Source organism: Macaca thibetana, chromosome 18, assembly GCF_024542745.1.
Source record: "Macaca thibetana thibetana isolate TM-01 chromosome 18, ASM2454274v1, whole genome shotgun sequence".
Classification (NCBI taxonomy): domain Eukaryota; kingdom Metazoa; phylum Chordata; class Mammalia; order Primates; family Cercopithecidae; genus Macaca; species Macaca thibetana.
The window spans coordinates 71,353,438-71,378,155 of NC_065595.1; the positions used below are offsets into that span (position 1 = coordinate 71,353,438).

The 24,718-nt window shown below is 50.5% G+C and overlaps 1 protein-coding gene and 1 non-coding gene across 3 annotated transcripts in view; both read left to right on the forward strand.

The window, feature by feature from the left end:
• Window positions 1-24,718, forward strand: part of PRELID3A (PRELI domain containing 3A) — a 182,047-nt gene that overhangs the window by 147,806 nt on the left and 9,523 nt on the right. Inside the window, exons 2-3 of one of the 2 annotated variants that reach the window (XM_050767588.1) lie at window positions 10,714-10,793; window positions 23,838-24,006. In XM_050767588.1, the coding sequence (XP_050623545.1) occupies window positions 10,762-10,793; window positions 23,838-24,006 (201 nt within the window). In that variant the 5' untranslated portion in view covers window positions 10,714-10,761. Of the gene's footprint in view, window positions 1-10,651; window positions 10,794-23,837; window positions 24,007-24,718 lie in introns of those variants that run through there. The other variant, XM_050767587.1, reaches the window with a different exon arrangement.
• On the forward strand, window positions 7,885-7,946 carry LOC126941577 (U7 small nuclear RNA). Its single transcript, XR_007721364.1, has one exon. It is a non-coding gene; the product is annotated as a U7 small nuclear RNA (small nuclear RNA).

The window sequence follows — 24,718 nt, forward strand, 5'->3', positions numbered from 1 at the left end:
CAGGAGGCTGAGGCAGGAGAATTGCTTGAACCCGGGAGGCAGAGGTTGCAGTGAGCCAAGATCACACTTCTGCAGTCCAGCCTGGCGACAGAGTGAGACTTCGTCTAAAGAAAAAAAAAAAATTTAGAAATGAGATCTGGCTATCCTTCCAAGCTGGTGTCAAACTCCTGGCCTCAAGCTATTCTCCTCCCTCAGCTTCCCAAAGCACTGTGATTATAGGGATGAGCCACATGCCTGTCCTGCTCTGTTTTCATAATACTCTGGTACATCTTGTCCATTTGAGTCTCAAGGTGGTTGTGAATTTAGTAAGAGATCATGTCCTTGGATTCCAGTAATATTCTATAAGTTCTTAGAATAGCTAGGTGCTGGCAGGTAGCTAGGCACTAGCAGGTAGCTACTTCTGCACCTTGCTGTGACACCGTGGCAGGTTGAAGTCTCTGTAAATAAGATCTTCACTACCATTGTATTTACGGATCAGCGAAACACTACAGCCTGAGTTTTGTTATAGTCCTGGGGTAATAGATGAGGCAAATATCTATGACAAATGGGAAACATCCCCTCAGAATCTTCTTACCTATTGGGAGAATGGTTTTCTCTCTAAGTTAAAACAAACTTTCTGATACAGCAGTTTTCAAACTTATTTATTTTTAGCAGCAGTCTTTTATAAAAATGAAAATTTGAGCCGGGCGCGGTGGCTCAAGCCTGTAATCCCAGCACTTTGGGAGGCCGAGACGGGCAGATCACGAGGTCAGGAGATCGAGACCATCCTGGCGAACACGGTGAAACCCCGTCTCTACTAAAAAATACAAAAAAAACCTAGCCGGGTGAGGTGGTGGGCGCCTGTAGTCCCAGCTACTCGGGAGGCTGAGGCAGGAGAATGGCATAAACCTGGGAGGCAGAGCTAGCAATGAGCCGAGATCCGGCCACTGCACTCCAGCCTGGGCGACAGAGCCAGACTCCGTCTCAAAAAAAAAAAAAAAAAAAAAAAAATTTGACATGGAATTTCAGTGTATAGAATCTGAATATATGCAAGCAAAAAGTAGGACCACTGCTTGAAAAACTCCTCCGAGCTTTACCCCCGAGCTGGTCAATAAGGTCATAGGGCTTCCCGGATACGGCTCAAAACACACTAGACTAGACGGCTCTGTCAGTAATTACACTAGACGGAGCCCCCGCCACCCCATGGCCAAGCCATGTTTACAATAGCTAGTTTACAACCCCTAGGAGTCACCCTTGACTCACTGAACAAGCAATGTTCAAGTGACTACCGTTTGCCACCACCTGGGTTAGACCCTGGGTACACAAAGATGAAGGAGGCTCAGGTCTCATCCTTGAGGAGCTCAGAGTCCATGCAGAACTACTTTCTAAACTTTAGGGAGCATTGTAATTGCCTGGGCTGCTCATTAATATGTATTGTTTCTGGTTTTCACCCCAGAAATGCCCATTCGAAAGGTATGGGGGAGCCTAGAAAGCTGCATCTTTAATCTAGTGGGAGAAACACAAACATAAGTGCAGTAATGAGGAACCAATGCGCTGGGTGTCAACGGAGGCAGCAGGAGGACTGCAGGATGACGGAGGGGCGTGACAGGCACCCAGGCGGGCATCATGAGGCAGGGAGGGCGTGCCAGCAGAGGGAGCCCCAAGGGGCAAGTCCCAACTGCCTGGCTGTTAAAGTCTTCCAGAGGAGTGAGCCAGAGCCAGACCTGAAAGGGCCGCACAGTAGGGCTGGTCATACAACAGCAACCTGAGAGGAGCTCGCTCACATGGTGCACTGCTTCGCATCACTGTGCTAAGGACTTCACACATGTTCTCATTTCATTCTCACAAGTCCCACCAGGTAGTGCTACTAGTATTCCCACTTCATGAATGATGTTGACATTTAGCGAGATTAAGTGACTTGTAGAAGGGGAACCAGGACTGGAACCCAAGTTTGTTCCTTTCCAAACCCATGTCTTTAACTATTAAATCCTATTGCCTCTTTTTTTTTTTTTTTTTTTTTTGAGACGGAGTCTCACTCTGTTGCCAGGCAGGTCTCCGCTCACTGCAACCTCCTCCTCCTGGGTTCAAGCGATTCTCCTGCCTCAGCCTCCCAAGTAGCTGGGATTACAGGCACGTGCCACCATGCCCCGCTAATTTTTTTGTATTTTTAGTAGAGATGGGGTTTCACCATGTTGGTCAGGCTGTCCTTAAACTCCTGACCTCGTGATCTGCCCGCCTCAGCCTCCCAAAGTGCTGGGATTACAGGAGTGAGCCAACGCGACCAGCCTTTTTTTTGTTTTGTTTTGTTTTGTTTTTCGAGACAGAGTCTTGCTCTGTCACCCAGGCTGGAGTGCAATGGCATGGTCTCAGCTCACTACAATCTCAGCCTCCCACGTTCAAACAATTCTCCTGCCTCAGCTTCCCAAATAGCTGGGACTGCAGAGATGCCCCACCATGCCTGGCTAATTTTTATATTTTTAGTAGAGACAGGTTTCACCATATTAGCTAGGCTGGTCTTGAACTCCTGACCTCAGGCAATCCATCCTCCTTGGCCTCTGAAAGTGCTGGGATTACAGGCATGAGCCACTGTGCCCGGCCCCTATTGCCTCTTAAAGGATGTAGACAAGGGAATGAACCAAAACAATCTGTAAGAGGTAAATTTCAGAGGACTTGAGGATTGGTTGGCTGTAAGGAGTGAGCAGTCACTCCCTCTTCTCCAGCCTGGGGTGCCTAAGTGATGCCACCGACCTGAAAGATTTGTGGAAGAGGCTGAGGAAGGAAGACTGCTAGCTGCCTCAGGAAATGCCTGCAAGTAGCTGGATGTGTGGGAATGAAGCTTGGGTAGAAATCTGAGATAGAGATGTTAGTTAGGGAATCAGTGGAAACTGTGAAACTCAATGAGTTCACTCAGAAAGAGAGGTATTGAGTGAGAAGAACAGAAAGATGGAGGATAAGTAGAGTGTGCAAAGGAGGCAGTGAAAGGGAGTGTCACGAAAGCCAAGGGAGTGGAGTTTCAGGAAGAGTCACCTGAGTTCAAGTGCGTAGAGAGGTCCAGAAAGATGAGGACTGAACAGTACCCACCGGAGTGGCACGTTTGATGGTTACTGACGATTAAGGAGTCAAGTTTCAGGAGCCCATTATAGCACGTCGCAGAAGAACTAAGTGGGACAACAGCAAGCTGGAGAGAGCAGGTATGGACCATTCTTTTGAATGACTAGAATGGGAAGTGAGGGGAACAATTGCAGGACATGACAGGAGGTGGAGCAGCCTGGAAGACAGACTCCCAGTGCTTCTCTGCACGGGTTGGCATTTGCCAGCATAAACTGCTAGGATGGTGAGAGTAATCCGGCCGGGCGCGGTGGCTCAAGCCTGTAATCCCAGCACTTTGGGAGGCCGAGACGGGCGGATCACGAGGTCAGGAGATCGAAACCATCCTGGCTAACACGGTGAAACCCCGTCTCTATTAAGAAATACAAAAAAAAAAACTAGCCGGGCGAGGTGGCGGGCGCCTGTAGTCCCAGCTACTCGGGAGGCTGAGGCAGGAGAATGGCGTGAACCCGGGAGGCGGAGCTTGCAGTGAGCTGAGATCCGGCCACTGCACTCCAGCCTGGGTGACAGAGCGAGACTCCGTCTCAAAAAAAAAAAAAAAAAAAAAAAAAAAAAAAAAAAAAAAAAAAAAAAAAAAAAATGGGCTTTTGCAACCAGGCAGATGACTGTGGTTCTCAAGCCAAAGAAATGGAGAAGAGGCATCGCAGCCTTAAGAGATAAAGGCTAGGGATGAATTTTTCTTCAAAATTCTCCATTTCCTGGAAGTCTTCACTCCTAGTTCCCACACCTGCTGGTGACAAGACACAGTCCTGATTTCCCTGCCTGAGAGGCCCAGCCGGGGTCCAAAGGAACAGCTGCATCCTGGTGCTGTTCCGCCAGCCGACAGGTGGCCACCCGCCCTTCTGGGTGGCATCTTTCCAGTTCTACAGAAACTATAAAACTGAAACAACAACAAAGGGACTGCTGGGCGTCGCTGAGTCAGACCCGTGTGTCACCTGGCCGCCCGCACACCCCATGCCTGCCTAGAGGGCCTTTCTGGGCTGCTGTCCAGAGCGCATGCGCCGCCCTGCGGCTAACTCTCCGCAAGGGCTGAGGGGTAGGCCAGGTCCGTCTCTGCAGGAGCGCCCCTCTAACAAAGGGCATGGCTCCACTTACTATTTACTTAAGAACAGTACATATGGCCGGGCGCGGTGGCTCAAGCCTGTAATCCCAGCACTTTGGGAGGCCGAGACGGGCGGATCATGAGGTCAGGAGATCGAGACCATCCTGGATAACCCAGTGAAACCCCGTCTCTACTAAAAAATACAAAAAAAAAAAAAAATTAGCCGGGCGCGGTGGCGGGCGCCTGTAGTCCCAGCTACGCGGGAGGCTGAGGCAGGAGAATGGCGTGAACCCGGGAGGCGGAGCTTGCAGTGAGCTGAGATCCGGCCACTGTACTCCAGCCTGGGCGACAGAGCCAGACTCCGTCTCAAAAAAAAAAAAAAAAAGAACAGTACATCTTTTTCTATTGGAGTGGTTGGCGATTGGGGATTGCTCCTTTGTTTCCCACAAAGCCCAGGCAATCCCCACCGGGTTTGTTTGGGGTGGGCAGGGTCCAGGTGGGTGAAACAACGGAAATGGTGTAACTCCTTTGGGGAACCACAGACAGAAGCAAGGGCTGGGAAGGGAGTTTTCTTTCTTTCTTTCTTTTTTTTAAGTTAAAAGACTTGGCCATATGTATAATCCAGGGTGGGATGCAGGGTGGAAGAAACCGAAATTTGAGTAGAGAAGACTGGCAGAGCAGATCCCCCCAACCCCGGCACCGCGGAGAGTTGGTGAAGTCGGCGTCACCTGAGGACAGAGGGCAGTGGGGAGCTTGGCCTGGGTCCAGATTGTGACAGCATCTCCTGCAGACGGGATATTCGCCCTGTGTCTGACACCGCGTCAGTACTCACGACCACTTGTGGGCCATCCAAGGCCATGAATGAGTGGTGACCCAGTGTGGGCCCCAGCAGCCCCGCTCCAGAGCCTGTGCCCTTAACCAGCACAAAGCAACATGCAGCTCCACCCTATCTAACCAAAGGGCCCAAAGGCAATAGAGATCACACTTTTGGATTAATTTTCTCTACGTGGCAAGAAGCAAAGTCATCAGCCCAGAGAGAGAGGGGCCGGGAACTGACAAGGAGTTGTGGGGAGCATGGTCCAGGATGGGGGAGGGTGATGACCAAGGATGAATGTATTACCCGTAGGGGACCTGGATAAAACAAGTAAGATCATGCCTTTTCTCCAGCAGCACAGAGTCATTTGGGCTCCTACCAGAGAGGGCCGACTGCAGCACGGAGGGAGAGAATGGAAAGACCAGAGCAGGAGCAGCTCAGATTAGCCCTGATGAGGTGCAGGACAGGTGGGATGGGCAGGATACGAGGGCTGGGAATAGGAGCTAATGGAGTGTTTGGGGGCTGGGGGTGGCTGTGAGGTTAAAGAGAAGGTACCACTTGAGTGAGGTGGCAAAGAGGGAAGGACTGGAGGCAGTGCTCAGAGTGTAGGGGACCAGTGAAGGCTTAAAGATACATGTACATTCAGATGGGATTCAACAATTCAACATTTATAATAAAGAACCACGACCAAAGCTAAGGAGGGTCTCTGGTGGGCTGAATTACTCTAGACTGAATGTTTGTGTTCCTCAAATTCATACGTCGAAGCCTAACTTCCAGTGGTGGTATTCAGAGATGGTACCTTTGGGAGGTGATCCGGTCGTGAAGGTGGAGCCTCATGAACAGGATGACTGCCCTTATAAAAAAAAAGGGGACCCCAGGGAGCTCCCTCACCCCTTCTGCCACATGAGAACGCAGCAAGAAAACATCATCTAAGAACCAGGAAGCCAGCCCTCACCAAACACCAAATCCACCAGGGCCTTGATCTCCTCAGCCTCCAGCACCCTGAGAACTGATTGATGTTTAAACCCATTTATGCCTGAAGTTGCAATTTTTTGAATTTTTGCTATCAGACCTTGGCAATTACTTTGAGCAGTAGAATATAAATAGCTCCCACATGCTTAGCGTTCCGATAATGGAACGCTAGGCATAAATGGGTTTAAGCTGCCCAGTCTGTGGAATTTTGTTGTGGCAGCCAGGGCAGCCTATGAGGGAGTGGCTGGCTATGTCCTTGAGAACTGTTTCTTTACTGTTTCTCTCTTTCTTCCTTTCTTTCTCTCTTTCTTTTCTTTCTTTCATCGCTTTCCTTTCCTTCTTTCATCTTTCTTTCTTTTTTTCTTTCTGTTCTTTTTTTTTTTTTTTGATGGACTATCACTCTGTCACCCAGATTGGAGTGCAATAGTGTGATCTTGGCTCACTGCAACCTCTGACTCTTGGGTTCAAGTGATTCTTCTGCCTCAGCCTCCCAAGCAGCTGGGATTACAGGTGCCTGCCACCACTCCTGGCTAAATTTTTGTATTTTCAGTAGAGATGGGGTTTCGCCATGTTGCCTAGATTGGTCTCAAACTCCTGGTCCCAGGTAATCCGCCCGTCTCAGCCTCCCAAAGTGCTGGGATTACAGGCATGAGCCACCATGCCTGGCTTTACATTTTCTTTCTTGCTGGTGACTTTTACCCTCCTGTTGGCATTGAGATGGCCACACTAGTTCCAGAAGCTAACCAATGAAAAAAACTTGTGCTTTGGACCAAGGGCCTTTTTCCTGGCAGTCTCTCAGCAGACACCCTCCTGTCTCCCAGGCCTGTGCTGGGTCACATGAAGGCTCCTAAATGAACCTCAGACCCTCAGACCACAAGGCAGCCTTGCAGCAAGGGGGCGGCTTCCCTGAGGCACTGAGTATGAGATGGGTACCACCACAAAGTCAAGGTTCTGTTAGGGAGGAAGAAGGTCCTCAGAGTGGGATACTGGAGTTTGAGATTTTTGAGGTGAAAGAGTTCAAAATGTGAGCAAGAGCCAAGATCACGCCATTGTACTCCAGCCTGGGCAATAGGAGTGAAACTCCGTCTCAAAAAAAAAAAAAAAAAGGGCCAGGCGCAGTGGCTCACGCCTGTAATCCCAGCTTTGGGAGGCCAAGGTGAGCAGATCACCTGAGGTCAGGAGTTCAAGACCATCCTGGCCAACATAGTGAAACTCCCTCTCTACTAAAAATATAAAAATTAGCTGTGCGTGGTGTTGGGCACCTGTAATCCCCGCTACTCAGGAGGCTGAGGCAGAGAATCACTTGAACCCGGGAGGTGGAGGTTGCAGTGAGCCGAGATCGTGCCACTGCACTCCAGCCTGGGTGACAGAATGAGGCTCCATCTTAAAAAAAAAAAAAAAAAAAAAAAGATAGGCCCAGGGACCACAGGCCTCTGGGTAGGTCATTCTTGAGGATATTGACATCACCCAGAATTATGGCACAAGGTGGCAAGGGCATGGAGAGGGACACAGCAAGCCAACCTGCCAGACCCCGTAAGTGGAGGGGTGCTGGAGAGGAGCAGGTGACAGACAAAGAGGAAAGGGGGTGGGGTGTGCTTCTTTTCCTTCTCCTTGAACCCTGTTGACTATAAGCACCTTAATTCTGAGCAGGTTTCATCCTACTGCTCTGGGCAGGTGCCCATGTCTTTCCTATCTAGGGCAACAGCTTCTTGCCTGGCCTCCCTGCCTGCCCCTACTCCCTCTACTACCTGGTTTCCAAGCTTCACTGCATTCCGGAATCCCCAGGGAGCTTCTCAAAGCCTAATGCCCAGGCCACACTGCAGTCCAGTTGAAGGAAAGTCCCTATGGCTGCTTCCAAGCACCAGCACTTGCCAGGACTCCTCGGGTTACCCATTATTACGCAGCCCGGGTTGGAACGACACCTCTGCCTATCCCCACACTGCCCATTCTCTTCTCAAAAGCCAGGTGGAAGTGGTACAGTTCTTATAGAATTTCTCTGGCAGGTCTTCTTGTTTTTACTGGAAAATCCTCCAAAGGAAAAAACAATAAAAAGGCAGTAGGAGCAAGTCATTCCCATTCATTCAAAAAACAGTTGTCTGGCTAGCACCGTGGCTGTCACCTGTAGTCCCAGCACTTTGGGAGGCCAAGGCAGGAGAACTGCTTGAGCCCAGGAGTTCAAGGCCAGCCTGGGCAACATAGCAAGACCCTGTCTCTACAATATATTTGGTTTTTATTAACCGGGCATAGTGCCTGTGGTCTCAGCTACTTGGGAGGCTGAGGAGGGAGGATCACTTGAGGCCTGGAGGTTGAGGCTGCAGTGAGCTATGATCACACCACTGCACTCCAGCCTGGGTGACAGAGTGAGACCCTGTCTCTCTCTCTTTTTTTTTTTTTTTTTGAGACAGAGTCTCGCTGCGTCACCCAGGCTGGAGTGCAGTGGCGTGATCTTGGCTCACTGCAACCTCCGCCTTCTGGGTTCAAGCGATTCTCGTGCCTCAGCCTCCCGAGTAGCTGGGATTACAGGCATGCACCACCACATCCGGCCAATTTTTGTATTTTTAGTAGGAGACGGGGTTTTACCATGTTGGCCAGGCTGGTCTCAAACCTCAAGTGATCCTCCCTCCTTGGCCTCCCAAAGTGTTGGGATTATAGGCATGAGCCACCACATCCGGCTAACCCTGCCTCTTAAAAAGAGAAAAAAGGCCAGGCATGGTGGCTCACGCCTGTAATGCCAGGCCGAGGAGGGTGGATCAGGAGGTCAGGAGTGTGAGACCAGCCTGACCAACATGGTGAAACCCTGTCTCTACCAAAAATACAAAAATTAGCCTGGCGTGGTGGTGCTTGCCTGTAATCCCAGCTACTCGGGAGGCTGAGGCAAGAGAATCGCTTGCACCCTGGAGGCGGAGATTGCAGTGACCCCAGATTGTGCCATTGCACTCCAGCCTGGGTGACAGTGTGAGACTCTGTCTCAAAAAAAAAAAAAAAAAAAAAAAAAGAAAGAAAAAAGAAAAGAAAATAAAAAAGAAAAAAAGTTTTCAAGTCCCTAATATTTTCCAGGCACTGGGAATACAAAGATGAAAAATACATGAGTGTCCCCCACAACAAAGTCGAACAAAGACACTTCCTCAGGGGACAGAAGTATACACAGCATTGTGATAGGTGCTATGGCAGAGAACAGCTCCATGGCATCCAGTAGTCACCTCTAAACCCGAGGTGGGGAGGAGGCCAGAAGCCTTCCCAGAAAGTAGGCCCTTTCCAGCTTCGCCATCTTCATCTCCACCTGACTTTGGCCTCCCATAGATAGCCGAGCCTACTTCCTGGATCTAGCTTGAGTTGAACGGTTTTGCCTCACAAATCTCAAATTCTCAAATCTGTCTGAGCTCACCATGAATTATAAAGCCTTTTATAATTCATGTGACAACGCGTGCCATGAGCTGTGGCTCCTGTCTCCCTTTCTGGCCTCAACTCTTGCCATTTGCCACGGGACCCTATGGTCCAGCCTCCGGCTTCTGGGCCTTGTGTATTCTGCTCTCCTCCCAGGAAGATACCTCCAGGACCAGCACGGAGCAGGGCTCTTTGGGTGGAGGAAACTGAACCAGTGCCTGGGATGAAGAAGGCGAGGACGTGTGCAGGAATCACCATAGCTCAGGTAGCCTGAGGCCAGTGCACCTAGGACGGGGAGGGGTCTCCTTTAGTGTCAGCATCTCCCGGAGAGCTGTCCCCATGGCCACAGACGTCCCCGGGGCGCCAGGCCCTGCTCTAAGCTGAGACTCAGCCGACTCAGACAAGGGCCCTGTCCTCTCGCCCCATCTCATCCTGGAGAAGAGTACCCTCTTCTCAGAACAAGCATGTCACTTCCTTGCACTTTAACTTCGTTTGCGGCGGTGCAGGGTACTTTACAAAGCTATAAAGGAGTTCATCCTGGTGCAAAGGGAGACTCTTTTTCCTTACAGGATTTGCTTTAGAAAACTTGTAATCACAAATTCTTTTTGAGATATACGTAAATTTTTTTAAAGCTAAATATTTCCCCCCAGTTTTACAACTCAAGAATGTATTTTCTCAAGGACTTGAGAGCCCTCTCTTTGAAATGTCATCCCCGTCTCCCAGTTCCGTGGGAGGGTAGGAGTCCAGCTACCAGAGAACCCCTGGCTTCAAATTGTAAACCTACCTCCTGTAGTAAAGATATGAAAAATTCATTTTTCCTTTGGATAAAGGCAATTAGCAAACGCAAATGGCCACTGCATTTACTAATGGCCACTCCATCATCAGGCGAATTTAAGATGAATTCTGTGACAAATGGTGCAGTGGAGTCCCCTCCCCGGAGGGCTGTCTCGTTTACCTCGGGAGCATGTGTGGGGTAGGTGGCATCCTCCCGGCTGTTTGATACAGGCTGAGATTTCTGTCATTGCAGCCTATTTGCGGATTGCTTGTGATGCACATCACATGCTGGTTTAATGTTTGTTCAAGACCCAAACTGCAGTGGAGTTTTGAGGGTTGACAGGTTCGTTTTTCATCACACGTCCCCGACAGTAGAAACCGGCGTAGCTGGACAGGGCCTTGGGAGAATTTGGACAGTGGGAATAAAGACGAGCGTCGCCTCCTACGCCCGCCGCATCTGCAGCAAGCGCGCACCGTGAACCTCCGGGTAGCAGCGCAGGTCTCGGGCTGCGCCACAGCCGCGCCAGCAGAGCTATTTTTAGCCGCCGCAGCCTGCCCGGCCACCAGACTGGGTGGGCGGCACCCAAGAGCGCCCCGCCCATCGAGGCCCCGCCCACTCCGCGCCTGGAGCTGCGCGGGCCGGAGCACCCGGCCGGGATCCCAGAGCCCGCGCACTGCGCCGGCGGCAATGAAGATCTGGAGCTCGGAGCACGTGTTCGGGTGAGGCCTGGCTGAAGGCCGCAGTGGGGCCGCCCGGACGCCGGCTCCTGCTCCCGAGCCCGGCTGGAGCGGTCCGGGAAAGGCCGGACCTCACAGCGGGCCTCGCGGAGTCCCCTGCCCTGCGCCGGCCGTTCCCAGATCGCGACTTCGGCGTCCCGGAGAGGGGCACGCGCCCTTCCCCGGGACCGCGGTCTGGGCGAGGCGCTGCGCCCGGTCCGGCCTCTCCCCCGGCGAGCGGAGGGGCTTGGCTGCAGGCAGAGAGGCCCCGCTGGTGGTCCACGACCAGGGCGGGGGCAGCCGGAGCGGGGCGGCCGGAGCGGGGACGGCGGGGGCTGGGGCGGCCGGAGGCGGGGGAGGGGGCGGGGGCCTGGGGCTCGCTGCTCTCCTTTGGGTCGGGAGCCGGGCAGGGGAGAGGCCTGCAAGCTGGCGCCTTTGCTGAGATTGTCATAAATCTTCTGCGCGTTTCACTGAGGGCCCACGGCGGGCTGTGAGCTCTGGAGAAAGCTGAAGGGAAAGAAGGCATTTGGGGGGCCCTGGCCCTGAACTCACTTTTAGGCACGGAAGGCCTCCAAGCCAGCGTGGAAAACCCCGAACTTTAAAAGTGCCCCCCCGGCACACGGATGGAAGTAGAGGTCATTATCTTAAGTGAAGCCAGGCCCAGAAAGACAAGTATCGTGTGTTCTCACTCCTAAGTGGGTGCTTAAGAATGTGTTCACATGGATGTAGAGAGTGAACATCAGACGATGGAGACTCTGAAGGGTGAGCGGGTGGGAACAGGGAGGATAATGAGAAATTGGTTAATGGGTGCCAGGCACCTTCCCGGCTAATGCATACCCTAGGAGCTCTGACTTGATTACTACGAAATCTATGCATGTAACGAAATTGCACGTATACTCCATAAAATTGTGCAAATAAAAAGAAAAAAAAAGTGCCCTCCTAACCTAAGTGGTATCTTAAGTCAGTGATCTATGACACACTGAAATTATTCTTTAATATTTATTTACAGCAATAAAGATTTTTAAATTATCTGATCTCACTTAAGCATTAAGCATTTTATTTTTTGGGGAAAGAAAGTACTGCATGGAAGGAAATTGTCATCCTTTGACTATTTTTTTATTTTTTTGAGACAGTCTCGCTCTGTCACCCAGGCTGGAGGGTTTTTTTTTTTTTTTGGAAACAAGAGTCTTGCTCTGTAACCCAGGCTGGAGTGCAGTGGCGCGATCTTGGCTCACTGTAACCTCCCCATCTCGGGTTCCAGTGATTTTCCTTCCTCAGACTCCTAAGTAGCAGGGACTACAGGCATGGGCCATTACGCCTGGCTAATTTTTGTATTTTTAGTAGAGATGGGGTTTTGCCATGTTGGCCAGGCTGGTCTCGAACTCCTGACCTCAGGTGATCCACCCACCCCGGCCTCCTAAAGTGCTGGGATTATAGGTGTGAGCCACTGTGCCTGGCCTGACTTTAAACATGTAAAATTATTATAAAAATATATCAAGTGGTTTCAAAACCTCTGAAATTATTTTTCATGAAGTCTTTAGACTTGATGGGATCTACTTTTTTGTATGGCCTGCAGTGTTTCTCAAGTAGGGTTCCTTCAGCAACAAGGATGGGGCATCACTGAGCCGTCTGGATGCCGTGGACACTTAAGTCGTTGCATACCAGGGGTGCCCAAGCGGTTGGGGCTCAGTTTTCTCATGGAATGGCTGGGGTCTGCCCTAGAGGTTTGTTAACTGTCTGTGGACAAGCACAAATGAATAGCCAGCTGTGAAAAATCACAGTTGATGCTTTTGAAAATTGTTGCAGCTGCTAACTCCCATTTATTTTTTAAGGTTTACTGAAGTACACTTTACATACCATAAAATTATACACATTTTAAGTGTATAATTCATTAAATTTGACTAAGTGAGACCATCACACAGTCCTGTCTTGGAACACTTCCATCCTCCTACAGAGGTGCCCCATGGGCATTAGCTTCCCATTTTACCCCATTTTCACCCCTGCCCCAGGCAACCAGGAATCTGTTTTCTGTTTTATGAATTTGCCTTGTTGGGACGTTGCATGTAAATGTCATCCTGCAATATGGGGTGTTTTATGTCTGGCTGCTTTCATTTCCCATGATCTTGAGGCTCACCATGTGGTAGAGTGTCAGTATTTCATTTCTCCCATCATTCATTTTGTATTCCTGGCACCCCGCCAGGGCCTGGTGCTTAGCAGGTACTCAGAAGGGGTGAGGAATCTCACACGGAGATCAGATGCCCTTCCAGGACGGGGGCAGCTATCCACCAAAGGAATCCTGGTCATCCCTGGAGCTGCTGTGGACTAGGTGCTAATTCTCTGCCATAGACTTTTGAACTTAAAAGCAAAGGGCTGTAATGAAGCCTGACAAATGTGGAATGTGGCTGGCTGCGGATGCTGTCATTGGCCTGTGGCTGGACGGGTTATGAATGATGTGGTACCATGAGGTGGCATAGCATCCAAATGACAGTACAAATTGGAAGTCTGGCTTCCTGGCTGGACTTACTGTGTAGCTTTCCCCTTGTTTCATCCATTGAAATCCCTGATTTTTTTTCCTTTGAGGATTATAGACCTTTCTTTTTCTTTCTATATTTAAAAAAAAATGTTTGTTTTACTGTTAGGTGAACATTTGATTGGAAATTAATAAATTTCCTTTTTTTTTTTTTGACGCGGAGTCTTGCTCTGTGCCCCAAGCTGGAGTGCAGTGGCGCGATCTCGGCTCACTGCAAGCTCCGCTCCCCTGGGTTCACGCCATTCTCCTGCCTCAGCCTCCCGAGTAGCTGGGACTACAGGCGCCCGCCACCTCGCCCGGCTAATTTTCTTGTATTTTTAGTAGAGACGGGGTTTCACCGTGTTAGCCAGGATGGTCTCGATCTCCTGACCTCATGATCCGCCCGTCTCGGCCTCCCAAAGTGCTGGGATTACAGGCTTGAGCCACCGCGCCCGGCCAATTTCCTTTTTTTTTTCCCTTTTTTTTTTTGAGGCAGAATCTTGCCCTGTCGCCCAGACTGGAATGCCGTGGTACGATCTTGGCTCACCGCAACCTCTGCCTCTCGGGTTCAAGCTATTCTTGTGCTTCAGCTTCCCAAGTAGCTGGGACCACAGGCGGGTGCCGCCACGCTGGGTGAATTTTTTGTATTTTTAGTAGAGACGGGGTTTCACCATATTGGCCAGCCTAGTCTTGAACTCCTGACCTCAAGTGATCCACCCACCTTGGCCTCCTGAAGTGCTGGGATTACAGTACTTTAGAAATGAAGACATAATTAGGCACACTTTTGATCTTACCAAGTTTTCTTCCTGTGTCCACGTCGAGAAGAAACTCTGCAGGCCCTGAGATCACTCACAGCAGACAGCAGTGTAAACACCCGGACAAAAGCAGCCTGGGGAAAGCCCATGGATTAACATGTGTGTTACCTAGACAGGGGAGAAAGTAGTTTAAATATAATTAAAAACATACGACCAAAGTATAGAAAGGGACATTTAAACATGAACAGGGTTTAAAATGTCTTCCTCCCTTGCTGGGCGCGGTGGCTCACGCCTGTAATCCCAGCACTTTGTGAGGCCGAGGCGGGTCGATCACCTGAGGTCAAGAGTTCGAGACCAGCCTTAACATGGAGAAGCCCCGTCTCTACTAAAAATACAAAATTAGCCGGGTGTGGTGGTGCATGCCTGTAATCCCAGCTACCTGGGAGGCTGAGGCAGCAGAATTCCTTGAACCTGGGAGGCGGAGGTTGCATTGAGCCAAGATCGCGCCATTGCACTCCAGCCTGGGCAACAGGAGCGAAACTCCATCTCAAAAAAAAAAAAAAAAAAAAAAAAAAGGGCCAGGCGCAGTGGCTCACGCCTGTAATGCCAGCACTTTGGGAGGCTGAGGCGTGCGGATCACGAGGTCAGGAGTTCAAGACTAGCATGACCAACATGGTGAAATCCTGTCTCTACTAAAAATTCAAAAATTAGCCGGGCATGGTGGCATGCGCCTGTAAACCCAGCTACTCAGGAGGCTGAGGCAGGAGAATTGCTTGAACCCGGGAGGCGGGCGTTGCAGTGAGCCGAGATTGCACCATTGCACTCCAGCCTGGGTGACAGAGCAAGACTCTGTCTCAAAAAAAAAAAGTTTTCCTCCCAGAATTGAATGAGGTTTCAGGCAGACCTATAACAAAATAGTCAATAACAAAGCCTATCACAGATAGATTTCCAGAAGAGTTCAAGGCTGCACACACCTTTGATTCTTACAGCTGCCAGGAATGTCTGGCCATGCCCGCCTTAGGGCAGGACGGGCTTTGGGGCATGGGGAGTCATGCTTAAAGCAGGCTTGCCTTCCAGCCAGGAGCAAGGAAGAGAAATTGAACATTACAGATGAGTTGAAGCCTGCTCTTTCCCCTCCCCACTGCTGTTCCACTGTTTCCCTCCCAGCAGGTAGCCATGAGGATTGAGTTTGGTGGGCATCCTTCTGAGGGAGTCTATGTTCCAGAGGTTCACTTTACTGCATCTGTGTATATGCATGTGTCATTATCACATGTGTCATATTGTCTTCTTTTCTTTCTCTTTTGAAATGGAGTCTCACACTGTCACCCAGGCTGGAGTGCAGTGGCAGGATCTCAGTTCATTGCAACCTCTGTCTCACAGGTTCAAGCAGTTCTCCTGCCTCAGTCTCCCGAGTAGCTGGGATTACAAGCACCTGCTACCACGCCCAGCTAATTTTTATATTTTTAGTAGAGACAGGGTTTCACCATTTTGGCCAGGCTGGTCTCAAACTCCTGACCTCAAGTGATCCACCCACCTGGGCCTCCCAAAGTGTTGGGATTACAGGCGTGAGCCACCACGCCTAGCCCTATTGTTTTTCGAAAATCCATCCGTATGAGATGTCTATAGATGCCTATGTAAATATATGTAGATATAGATTTTAATAGCTGTATGAATGTGCCACCATTTATTCTTTTTTTTATTGGAGGACATTAAGTTTTCCCCTTTTTACAGATCGAACTGCAGTGACCAGCCCTGTGTCTATTTCCCACTCAATCAAGGGCCCACTTAGGCCCATGGATTTCAAGCTCTTCAGCCTCAGGACCTTAGCAAAACCCTAAACAGTTTTGCTTATGTGGGTTATATCTGTCAGGATTTACCATATTAGAAATTAAAAATGAGAAATTGAAAGAGTTAATTCATTAAATTTAACAATAATAAACCTATTATATTAACACAATGTTTCTGAATAAAAAACTATATTTCCAAAAATTAGTGAAAGGAGTGGTGCTGTTTCTTTTCTTTTTTTTTTTTTTTTGAGACGTAGTCTTACTCTGTCGCCCAGGCTGGAGTGCAGTGGCGCGATCTCAGCTCACTGCAAGCTCCGCCTCCCGGGTTTACGCCATTCTCCTGCCTCAGCCTCCTGAGTAGCTGGGACTACAGGCGCCTGCCATCATGCCTGGCTCATTTTTTGTATTTTTTAGTAGAGACAGGGTTTCACCGTGTGAGCCAGGATGGTCTCCATCTCCTGACCTCGTGATCCGCCCATCTTGGCCTCCCAAAGTGCTGGGATTACAGGCTTGAGCCACTGCGCCCGGCCCATTTTTTGTATTTTTTAGTAGAGACAGGGTTTCACCGTGTTAACCAGGATGGTCTCGATCTCCTGACCTCGTGATCCACCCACTTCGGCCTCCCAAAGTGCTGGGATTACAGGCATGAGCCACCGTGCCTGGCCGCTGTTTCTGTTTTTACTAATATCTACAGTATCTGGCTTCATCGGAGATAACTTGATTCTCATATCTGCTTTTGCAGTCTGTGTTTGGCAATACATAGTTTTGGTTGAAGTGTATGGATAAACCCCAGCCTCACACAAATACGCAGCTGGAAAAGGTGGGCGTATCTTGGTAGTCTTTTTAAGTAATTATGACTATTCTTTCCTGCTATGACAAAACAAACAGTAGCTTGTTAACACTTAGTTGGAACACAACACCTGAAACTATAATGAATAGAGTATTGAGCTCTGAGGCCTAGGTGGGGGATCGCTTAAGCTCAGGAGTTTGAGACCAGACTGGGCAACATAGTAGGCCCTGCCTCTACAAAAAATACATACAAAAATTAGCCAGGTGTGGTGGCTTGTGCCTGTAGTCCCAGCTGTTCAGGAGGCTGAGGCAGGAGGATTGCTTGACCCCAGGAGTTTGAGACTGCAGTGACAGACCATACCATCTCTTAAAACAACAACCACAACAACAAACCCATTGGCCTGTCCTGTATATAAATGAATCTTTAACCCAAGTATGACTTGGAATCGTTTGGAATATAGGCCTCCACTGAGCATGTAGCATGGGGCAGTCATCCAGCTCCTGGTAGCAGATAGAAGTTTTCTGAAATTTCAATTATCACTTTATTTATTTTTTTCTAGACAGAGTCTCACTCTGTCACCCAGGCTGGAGTGCAGTGGCATGATCTCAGTTCACGGCAAATTCTGCCTCCCAGATTCAAGCAGTTCACCTGCCTCAGCTTCCCAAATAGCTGGGATTACAGGCGCCTCCCACCACGGCTTGCTAATTTTTGTACTTTTAGTAGAGAAGGGGTTTTGCCATGTTGGCCAGGCTGGTCTCGAACTCCTAACCTCAGGCGATCCACCTGCCTTGGCCTCCCAAAGTGCTGAGATTACAGGCGTGAGCCACCGTGCCTGGCCAAATTATCACTTTAAAGCTCAAATTTTATCTTTGGCAGCAAATGCTATCAGTTGTCTTCCTTGAAGCACAGCCTTACTTTGTTAACATTCAAGAGATCATCTGCCAGATCCCCAAGTCTGAATAAGCAAAGTTTATCTGTTTATTCTTCTTTCTGTTGATTGCTCTTTCAAGAACAAGAGGCAGGCAGTGAGTGGAAAGCAGCAGAGAGACAGGGGCTGTCACTCACAGTGAGCAGGTGCTGGCGCCCCTAGACCCCCCCATAGTCGAGGGACTTGGGCCGCAGCAGCAGAGGTGTTTCTGGTGCACTTCTGTTCCCTCACACAGATTATCAAAGAGAAGAGTACTCGGGTCAAGCAGTCATAAAATTAATCACTTGGCCATGTAATGACAGATGTCCCTAAGAGAAACTGGCATTGTTTCCTGAGTGCACAGCAGTGAGGACTGCGGCGGCCACATGCGGTCTGGAGCCCTGCCTCGCTGCTGGGAAGACACTGGCTCTGTGCCTTCATTGCTTTTGCAGAATCAGTACAAATGTCAATACAGCAACAAAGGCCAGTTATTGGCTGGACGCGGGGGCTCATGCCTGTAATCCCAGCACGTTGGGAGGCCGCGGTGGGTGGATCACCCGAGGTCAGGAGTTTGAGACCAGCCTAGTCAACATGATGAAACCCCATCTCTACTAAAAATACAAAAATTAGTTGGGTATGGTGGCTCATGCCTGTAGTCCCAGCTATTCGGGAAGGTGAGGCACAAGAATTGTTTGAACCCGGGAGGTGGAGGTTGCAGTGAGTCAAGATCACACCCACTGCACTTCAGTCTGGGCAACAGAGTGAGACTTGGTCCTCCCCGCCCCGCCACCACCACCACCAAAAAAGGCCAGTCATGTCTCAGTAGCACTGTGACAACAGTTGTGGCCGGAAAAGGTCTTGGAGCCCCCAGGGTGTTGGCCCACACGCTAGGGAGCAGCTGATGGAGGCCTTGGGTCACTTGGTGGTGGGGTGTAGCAGGCTCTTCATCTTGTTTTTGGCTGCCTACATCTTTTTTCTTCCTTTTTTTTAGAGATGGTCTTGCTCTGTTGCCTAGGCTGGAGTGCAGTAGCGCAGTCATGACTTACTGCAGCCTCAAACTCTTTGGCTTAAGTGATCCTCCCATCTCAGGCTCTGGAGTAGCTGGGACTACAGTTGTGTGCCACCATTTGGTGGTTTTTGCCACCAAAAAATACCTTTGGTATTTTTTGTTGACATAGGGATCTTCCTCTGTTGCGCAGGCTGGTCTTGAACTCCTGGTCTCAAGTGAACTTCCTGCCTTGGCCTCCCAAAATGCTGGGGTTACAGGCATAAGCCAACACACCTGGCCTGCCTAAATCTTTTATTTTTGTTTTTGTTTTGAGACAGGGTCTCACTCTGTCGCCTAGGCTGGAGTGCAGTGGTGTGATCTTGGCTCACGGCAACCTCTGTCTCCCAGGGTCAAGCGATTCTCCTGCCTCGGGCTCCTAAGTAGCTGGGACTATAGGCGTGCGCCATCATGCTCAGCTAATTTTTGTATTTTTAGTAGAGATGGGGTTTTACCATGTCGGCCAGACTGTTCTAGAACTCCTGTCTTCAAGTGATCCGCCTGCCTCGGCCTCCCAAAGTGCTGGGATTACAGATGTGAGCCACCGTGCCTGGCCTTAAATCTTTTTAAGACAATTTTTTTACTACGGAAATTTCAGAACTATGCAAACATGGAGGAACTAGAATACTGATAGCCGGTGCCACCCCCAGGTTAACAGTTACCCTCAGGCAGCCAGTCCAGGGTCTTCTGTGTCCCCAGCCACTGCCCCTTCCCCTGAGTTATTTTAGGCAAATCCCAGACATCTTGTGATTTCCTCCTCCTTCATCTTCCCGACACTGTTGGTGCTTAGAGAGTCCTTTGTTATTCCTTTCCAGTCCCCAGCGCGGAAACCAGCTTCCCTTAGCCCGAAGGCAGACCCACCACACATGTGGCGTGGGTGTCGGAGTGTTTAGGACTCCTGTGTATGGGGAACCATCCATGCTGGGTGGCAGCAGAGGCCTCTTGCCCCTGGGGGACCGGATTCCCCAGAGGTCTCCCTGACAGCAGCAGAGGAGGCTTCTGCCGCCTGGTTGGGGATCCCTGAGTAGGCAGTTCTCTGCTCCTCTTGAAAATAAACTTCAGCACATTCCTCTTCTGCCTAAACCAGGCAGCTGACAGCCCTGACTGATTTCAGCAGGGGCGGGGTGTCCATTTTCAGCTTCTGGGTAAACTGCTCCCATTAGTGCCTGTGCCAGTTTGTGTACACCAGCAGCACTTCTGTTTTCCTATTTCCTATACCCTTTCCAGTACTCAGCATTGCCAGACTTGTCTATTTTTGCCCATTGAAAGCGTGTCAGGCTATTTTTGTTCTGTTTTTGTTGTTGTTGTTGTTGTTGTTTTAGACAGGGATTTGCTCTGTCACCCAGGCTGGAGTGCAGTGGTGCAGTCATGGCTTATTGCAGCCTTGACCTCCGGTCTCAGGTGATCCTCCTGCCTCAGCCTCCCAAATAACTAGTACCACAGGGGCGTGCCACCATGCCTGGTTAATGTTTTATTTTTTGTGGCGATGAGGGGGTCTTACTATATTGCCCAGGCTGGGCTTGAACTCCTGGCATCAAGCAATCTTCCCGCCTCAGCCTCCCCAAGTACTGGGATTTACAGGTATGAGCCACCGTGCCCAGACAAGGCTATTTTCTTTAGCCAAGGTGTGTGCTGTTGACTTGCTGTGCTTAGACTTTATCATTTTAGAGATGTTGAGATATTATGTTTATCATTTTCCTCCATTGTTCTGTTGATATATGTACTAACTTGTGTGGTCATCCTGCTGTAATTAGTAAAATTATTTATTATGTACATATTTTAAGCAGATTGTATTTAGTTTAAATCATCAGCCAGAAAGATGCAAGTTTTTTTTTTTTTTTTTTTTTTTTTTTTTGAGTTGGAGCCTTGCTTTGTCGCTCAGACTGGGGTGCAGTGGGGCGGTCTCGGTTCACTGCAACCTCCACCTCCCGGGTTCAAGCAATTCTCCTGCCTCAGCCTCCCAAGTAGCTGGGATTACAGGCACCCGCCACCATGCCTGGCTAATTTTTGTATTTTTCTTAGAGATGGGGTTTCCCCATGTTGGCCAGGCTGGTCTTGAACTCCTAACCTCAAGTCATCTGCCCGCCTCGGCCTCCCACAGTGCTGGGATTACAGGCATGAGCCACTGCACCCAGCCCTAAGATGCAAGAATTTTATATGAAAGAAGCATTATTTGAGATAAGCTTAATGCAAAAATCTCTCAATGTTTAGATTATTTTGAGCTTAATGTTAGAAGGCATAGCCTATTCTGCTTAAAGTATTGATTTCTATGGGAACAAGTCTAAGGAACTTAACTGAGAAGCCTTCAGATTATTCATTGAGGAGGCTCTCCTGGGAGACTGGGACCCTTTCTGCGTCTCATGTATCTCTAGATTCTCTTTCCTTACATAGATCTGGGGGTCTACCATGTCCCTGACAGTTCTTGCCTAAACCTTAGAGAGACAAAAGAGCTCTGTTCCGACTGAATTCCTAGAGTGATCAGGACCACCCAGTCTTGGCTTCTTAACCCCTTTCTTCTCTTTATGTTGCCAGTGGAATGTGTCAAATTAGTGACACAATTGCATGGTTTGAAAAACTGAACATAAGTGTTCTGTTGTTGAGAGAGGATTCCAGGCCAGGCCCTGACAATTTAGAGGCCACCCAATGTAATAGAAAGAACAGGTTAGGGAGCTGCAAGACCTGGTTCTCATCTGGTCCCTGCTGCTGACTTTCACCTAGGACAAGAGTTTGATGACGGATGAGGGTAAAGTAAATTAATGATCACTCAGTTATATTAAAAAATGACCTCAAATATGGAACAAAAAACTTCAGTATCCTCATCATCTTTCATATTTTATTTGGAGATTTCATTTCTAGAACTTTCTCCTAAGGAAGAATTAGATATGTTGAAGGACTAATGTACATAAATGTTCTCTGCTGTTATAATTTATCATGTAAAAGTGGAAGCAATCGACATAACATAACGCACCATAGAGGACTGGTGAAATACACATAGCCACAAGATGACCTAGCATACAGCCGTTTATAATCCTATTTCTGAAAATGGCTTCAAGATACAGGAAAATGTTTATCAGCAGTTATAAAAAGTGGATGGTAGGGTGGACGCGGTGACTCACGCCTGTAATCCCAGCACTTTGGGAGGCCAAGGCAGGCGGATCACAAGGTCAGAAGATTGAGACCATCCTGGCTAACATGATGAAACCCCGTCTCTACTAAAAGTACAAAAAATTAGCCGGGTTTGGTGACGGGCACCTGTAGTCCCAGCTACTTGGGAGGCTGAGGCAGGAGAATGGGGTGAACCCGGGAGGCAGAGCTTGCAGTGAGCCGAGATTGCGCCACTGCACTCCAGCCTGGGCGATAGAGCGAAGATATGTGTGCATGTGCATGTATGTGTGTCTGCATGCATATGTGCACACATGTGTGAATGTGATGGTACATATGTGTGTGCACACATCCGGGCTTGCCTCTGGGCTGTGTCTACACATATGCTGGACAGACCTCTCTGGGCACCTCTGAAGAAATAATGATCTTGTCAGAGAATGTTTGTCCTTGCAGGAGGCTCAGAGGCTTCCTGGGAGAGAGCAAGCCCTGAAGAAAGGACGGATTAGGACAATTAGGGCAATGAAGTGACTTGCTAGCAACCCCTCAGCAGTCTGGGGGAAGGTCCATGCTGAACAGGTGTGGTGGCTCCTCTCTTGGCACCCATCAGACGTGTATCTGACCCCTGCAGGTTTCAGGCCTAAACAAGTGCAGAGCTCTGGAAAGCAATGGGTAACTTGCAATCACTCTGATGGCAGGAAATAAAACAAGGGGAGGCTGAGTGTGGTGGCTCATGCCTGTAATTCCAGCACTTTGGGAGGCCAAGGCAGGAGGAGTGCTTGAGGCCTTGAGTTCAACACCAACCTGGCAACATAATGAGACCTAAAAAATTATTTTAAATAAAAAGTTGGGCCGGGCACAGTGGCTCACGCCTGTAATCCTAGCACTTTGGGAGGCTGAGGTGGGCGGATCACGAGGTCAGCAGTTTGAGACAAGCCTGGCCAACATAGTGAAATCCTGTCTCTACCAAAAATACAAAAAAATTAGCTGGGTGTCGTGGTGGGCACCTGTAGTCCCAGCTATTAGAGAGGCTGAGGCAGGAGAACCGCTTGTACCCGGGAGGCGGAGGTTGCAGTGAGCCGAGAGAGTGCCATTGCACTCCAGCCTGGGTGACAGAGCAAGACTCTGTCTCAAAAAAAAAAAAGGTTGGCCAGGCGTGGTGGCTTATGCCTGTAATCACAGCACTTTGGGAGTCAGAGGCAGGCGGATCACTTGAGGTCAGGAGTTCCAGACCAGCCTGGCCAACATGGGGAAATCTGCCTCTACTAAAAATACAGGCCGGGCGCTCACGCCTGTAATCCCAGCACTTTGGGAGGCCGAGACGGGCGGATCACTAGGTCAGGAGATCGAGACCATCCTGGCTAACACGGTGAAACCCCGTCTCTACTAAAAAATACAAAAAACTAGCCGGGCGAGGGGGCGGCGCTTGTAGTCCCAGCTACTCGGGAGGCTGAGGCAGGAGAATGGCGGGAACCCGGGAGGCGGAGCTTGCAGTGAGCCGAGATCGCGCCACTGCACTCCAGCCTGGGCGACAGAGCCAGACTCCGTCTCAAAAAAAAAAAAAAAAAAAAAAAAAAAAAAAAATTAGTCAGGTGTGGTAGCGGGCGCCTGTAATCCCAGCTACTAGGGAGGCTGAGGCAGAAGAATCACTTGAACCCGGGAGGCGGAGGTTGCAGTGAGTCCAGATCACGCCACTGCACTCCAGCCTGGGCGATAGCGCAAGACTCCGTCTCAAAAAAAAAAAAAAAAAAAAAGATTAAAAAAGTTATTCAGGTGTGGTGGCACACGCCTGTAGTCCTAGTCCCAGCTACTGGAGGTGGGGCAAGGGGAGGCTGAGGCAGGAGGTTCACTTGAGCCCGGGAGGTTGAGTCTGCAGCGACCCTGATGGCACCACTTCTCTCCTGCCCGCTGGGCGACCGGGTGAGACCCTGTCTCAGACAAACAAAAGCCAAGGGGCTGCCAGGTGCTGAGGTCTGCAGGTGCTGAGCCAGCGGTCGGGAAGGCTCGCGCGACGACTCCGATTTGTCGGAGGAGCCTTTCAGTAAAGTGAGGAGACTAGACGCAGGCCTGGCGGCCGCTTTTGCCTCCCTCCCACTTACCCTGCGCCCCTGCCCGGCCCGGGGCTTGCTCACCGCCGCCTGTGCTCTCCCCGCAGCCACCCGTGGGACACGGTCATCCAGGCGGCCATGCGCAAGTACCCGAACCCGATGAACCCGAGCGTGCTGGGCGTGGACGTGCTGCAGCGCCGCGTGGACGGCCGCGGCCGCCTGCACAGCCTGCGCCTGCTCAGCACCGAGTGGGGGCTGCCCGGCCTCGTGAGAGCGGTGAGCCGGGCGGGGGCTGCGGCTCCGAGCGCGCCCGAACCCCCCACTCCCCCCCCCGCCCACCCCCGCGTCCCTCCTCCCCTCGTCGGTCCGTCTGCTGCTCTGGCTGACATCGCGGTGGGAGGGCGGCGGGGGCCTTTCCCGAGATCAGGGGGCTCGGAGTAGGGGGGCAGTGGCAGGGTTTTCTTTGAGATCGGGGGGGGCTTGGGGTACGGGGTCGGTGAGGGTGTCTTCTTCGAGATCGGGGGGCGTGGGGTGGGGGATCGGTAGGGGGGTCTTGAGATCGGGGGTGGTGGGGGGGCTTCCTCAAGATCGGGGGGCGCGGGAGGCTTTGCCAGGCGCCTGGCGTCTGGCATCCCCATCTGCTCTCCCAAAGGGCCCGAGCGTGCTGGATTAGCACCGCCACACACCCCTCCCCTGGCTTAATCGCCTCTAAAGCCCAGCGTCCGCAGCAAGCCTCATCCTCCGGCACCGGGGTTAGGCTTCACCATGGTTCAGCCCCCCGCGGCCTCTTCCTCAGAGCCAGGGAGGTCACTGGAAATGCGAATCTGAGCACGGCTCACCCCAACCCGGCGCCCGGATCTCGCCTCCACCTGCGGTCCACACCCTGGCCTGGCCCAGGCCCCTCAGTCAGCCCCGCTCCTGCTGCAGGGTCTGCACCTGCCGCCCCCAGCCCAACACCTCCACCCCAGCACTATGGTGGCACCTTCCT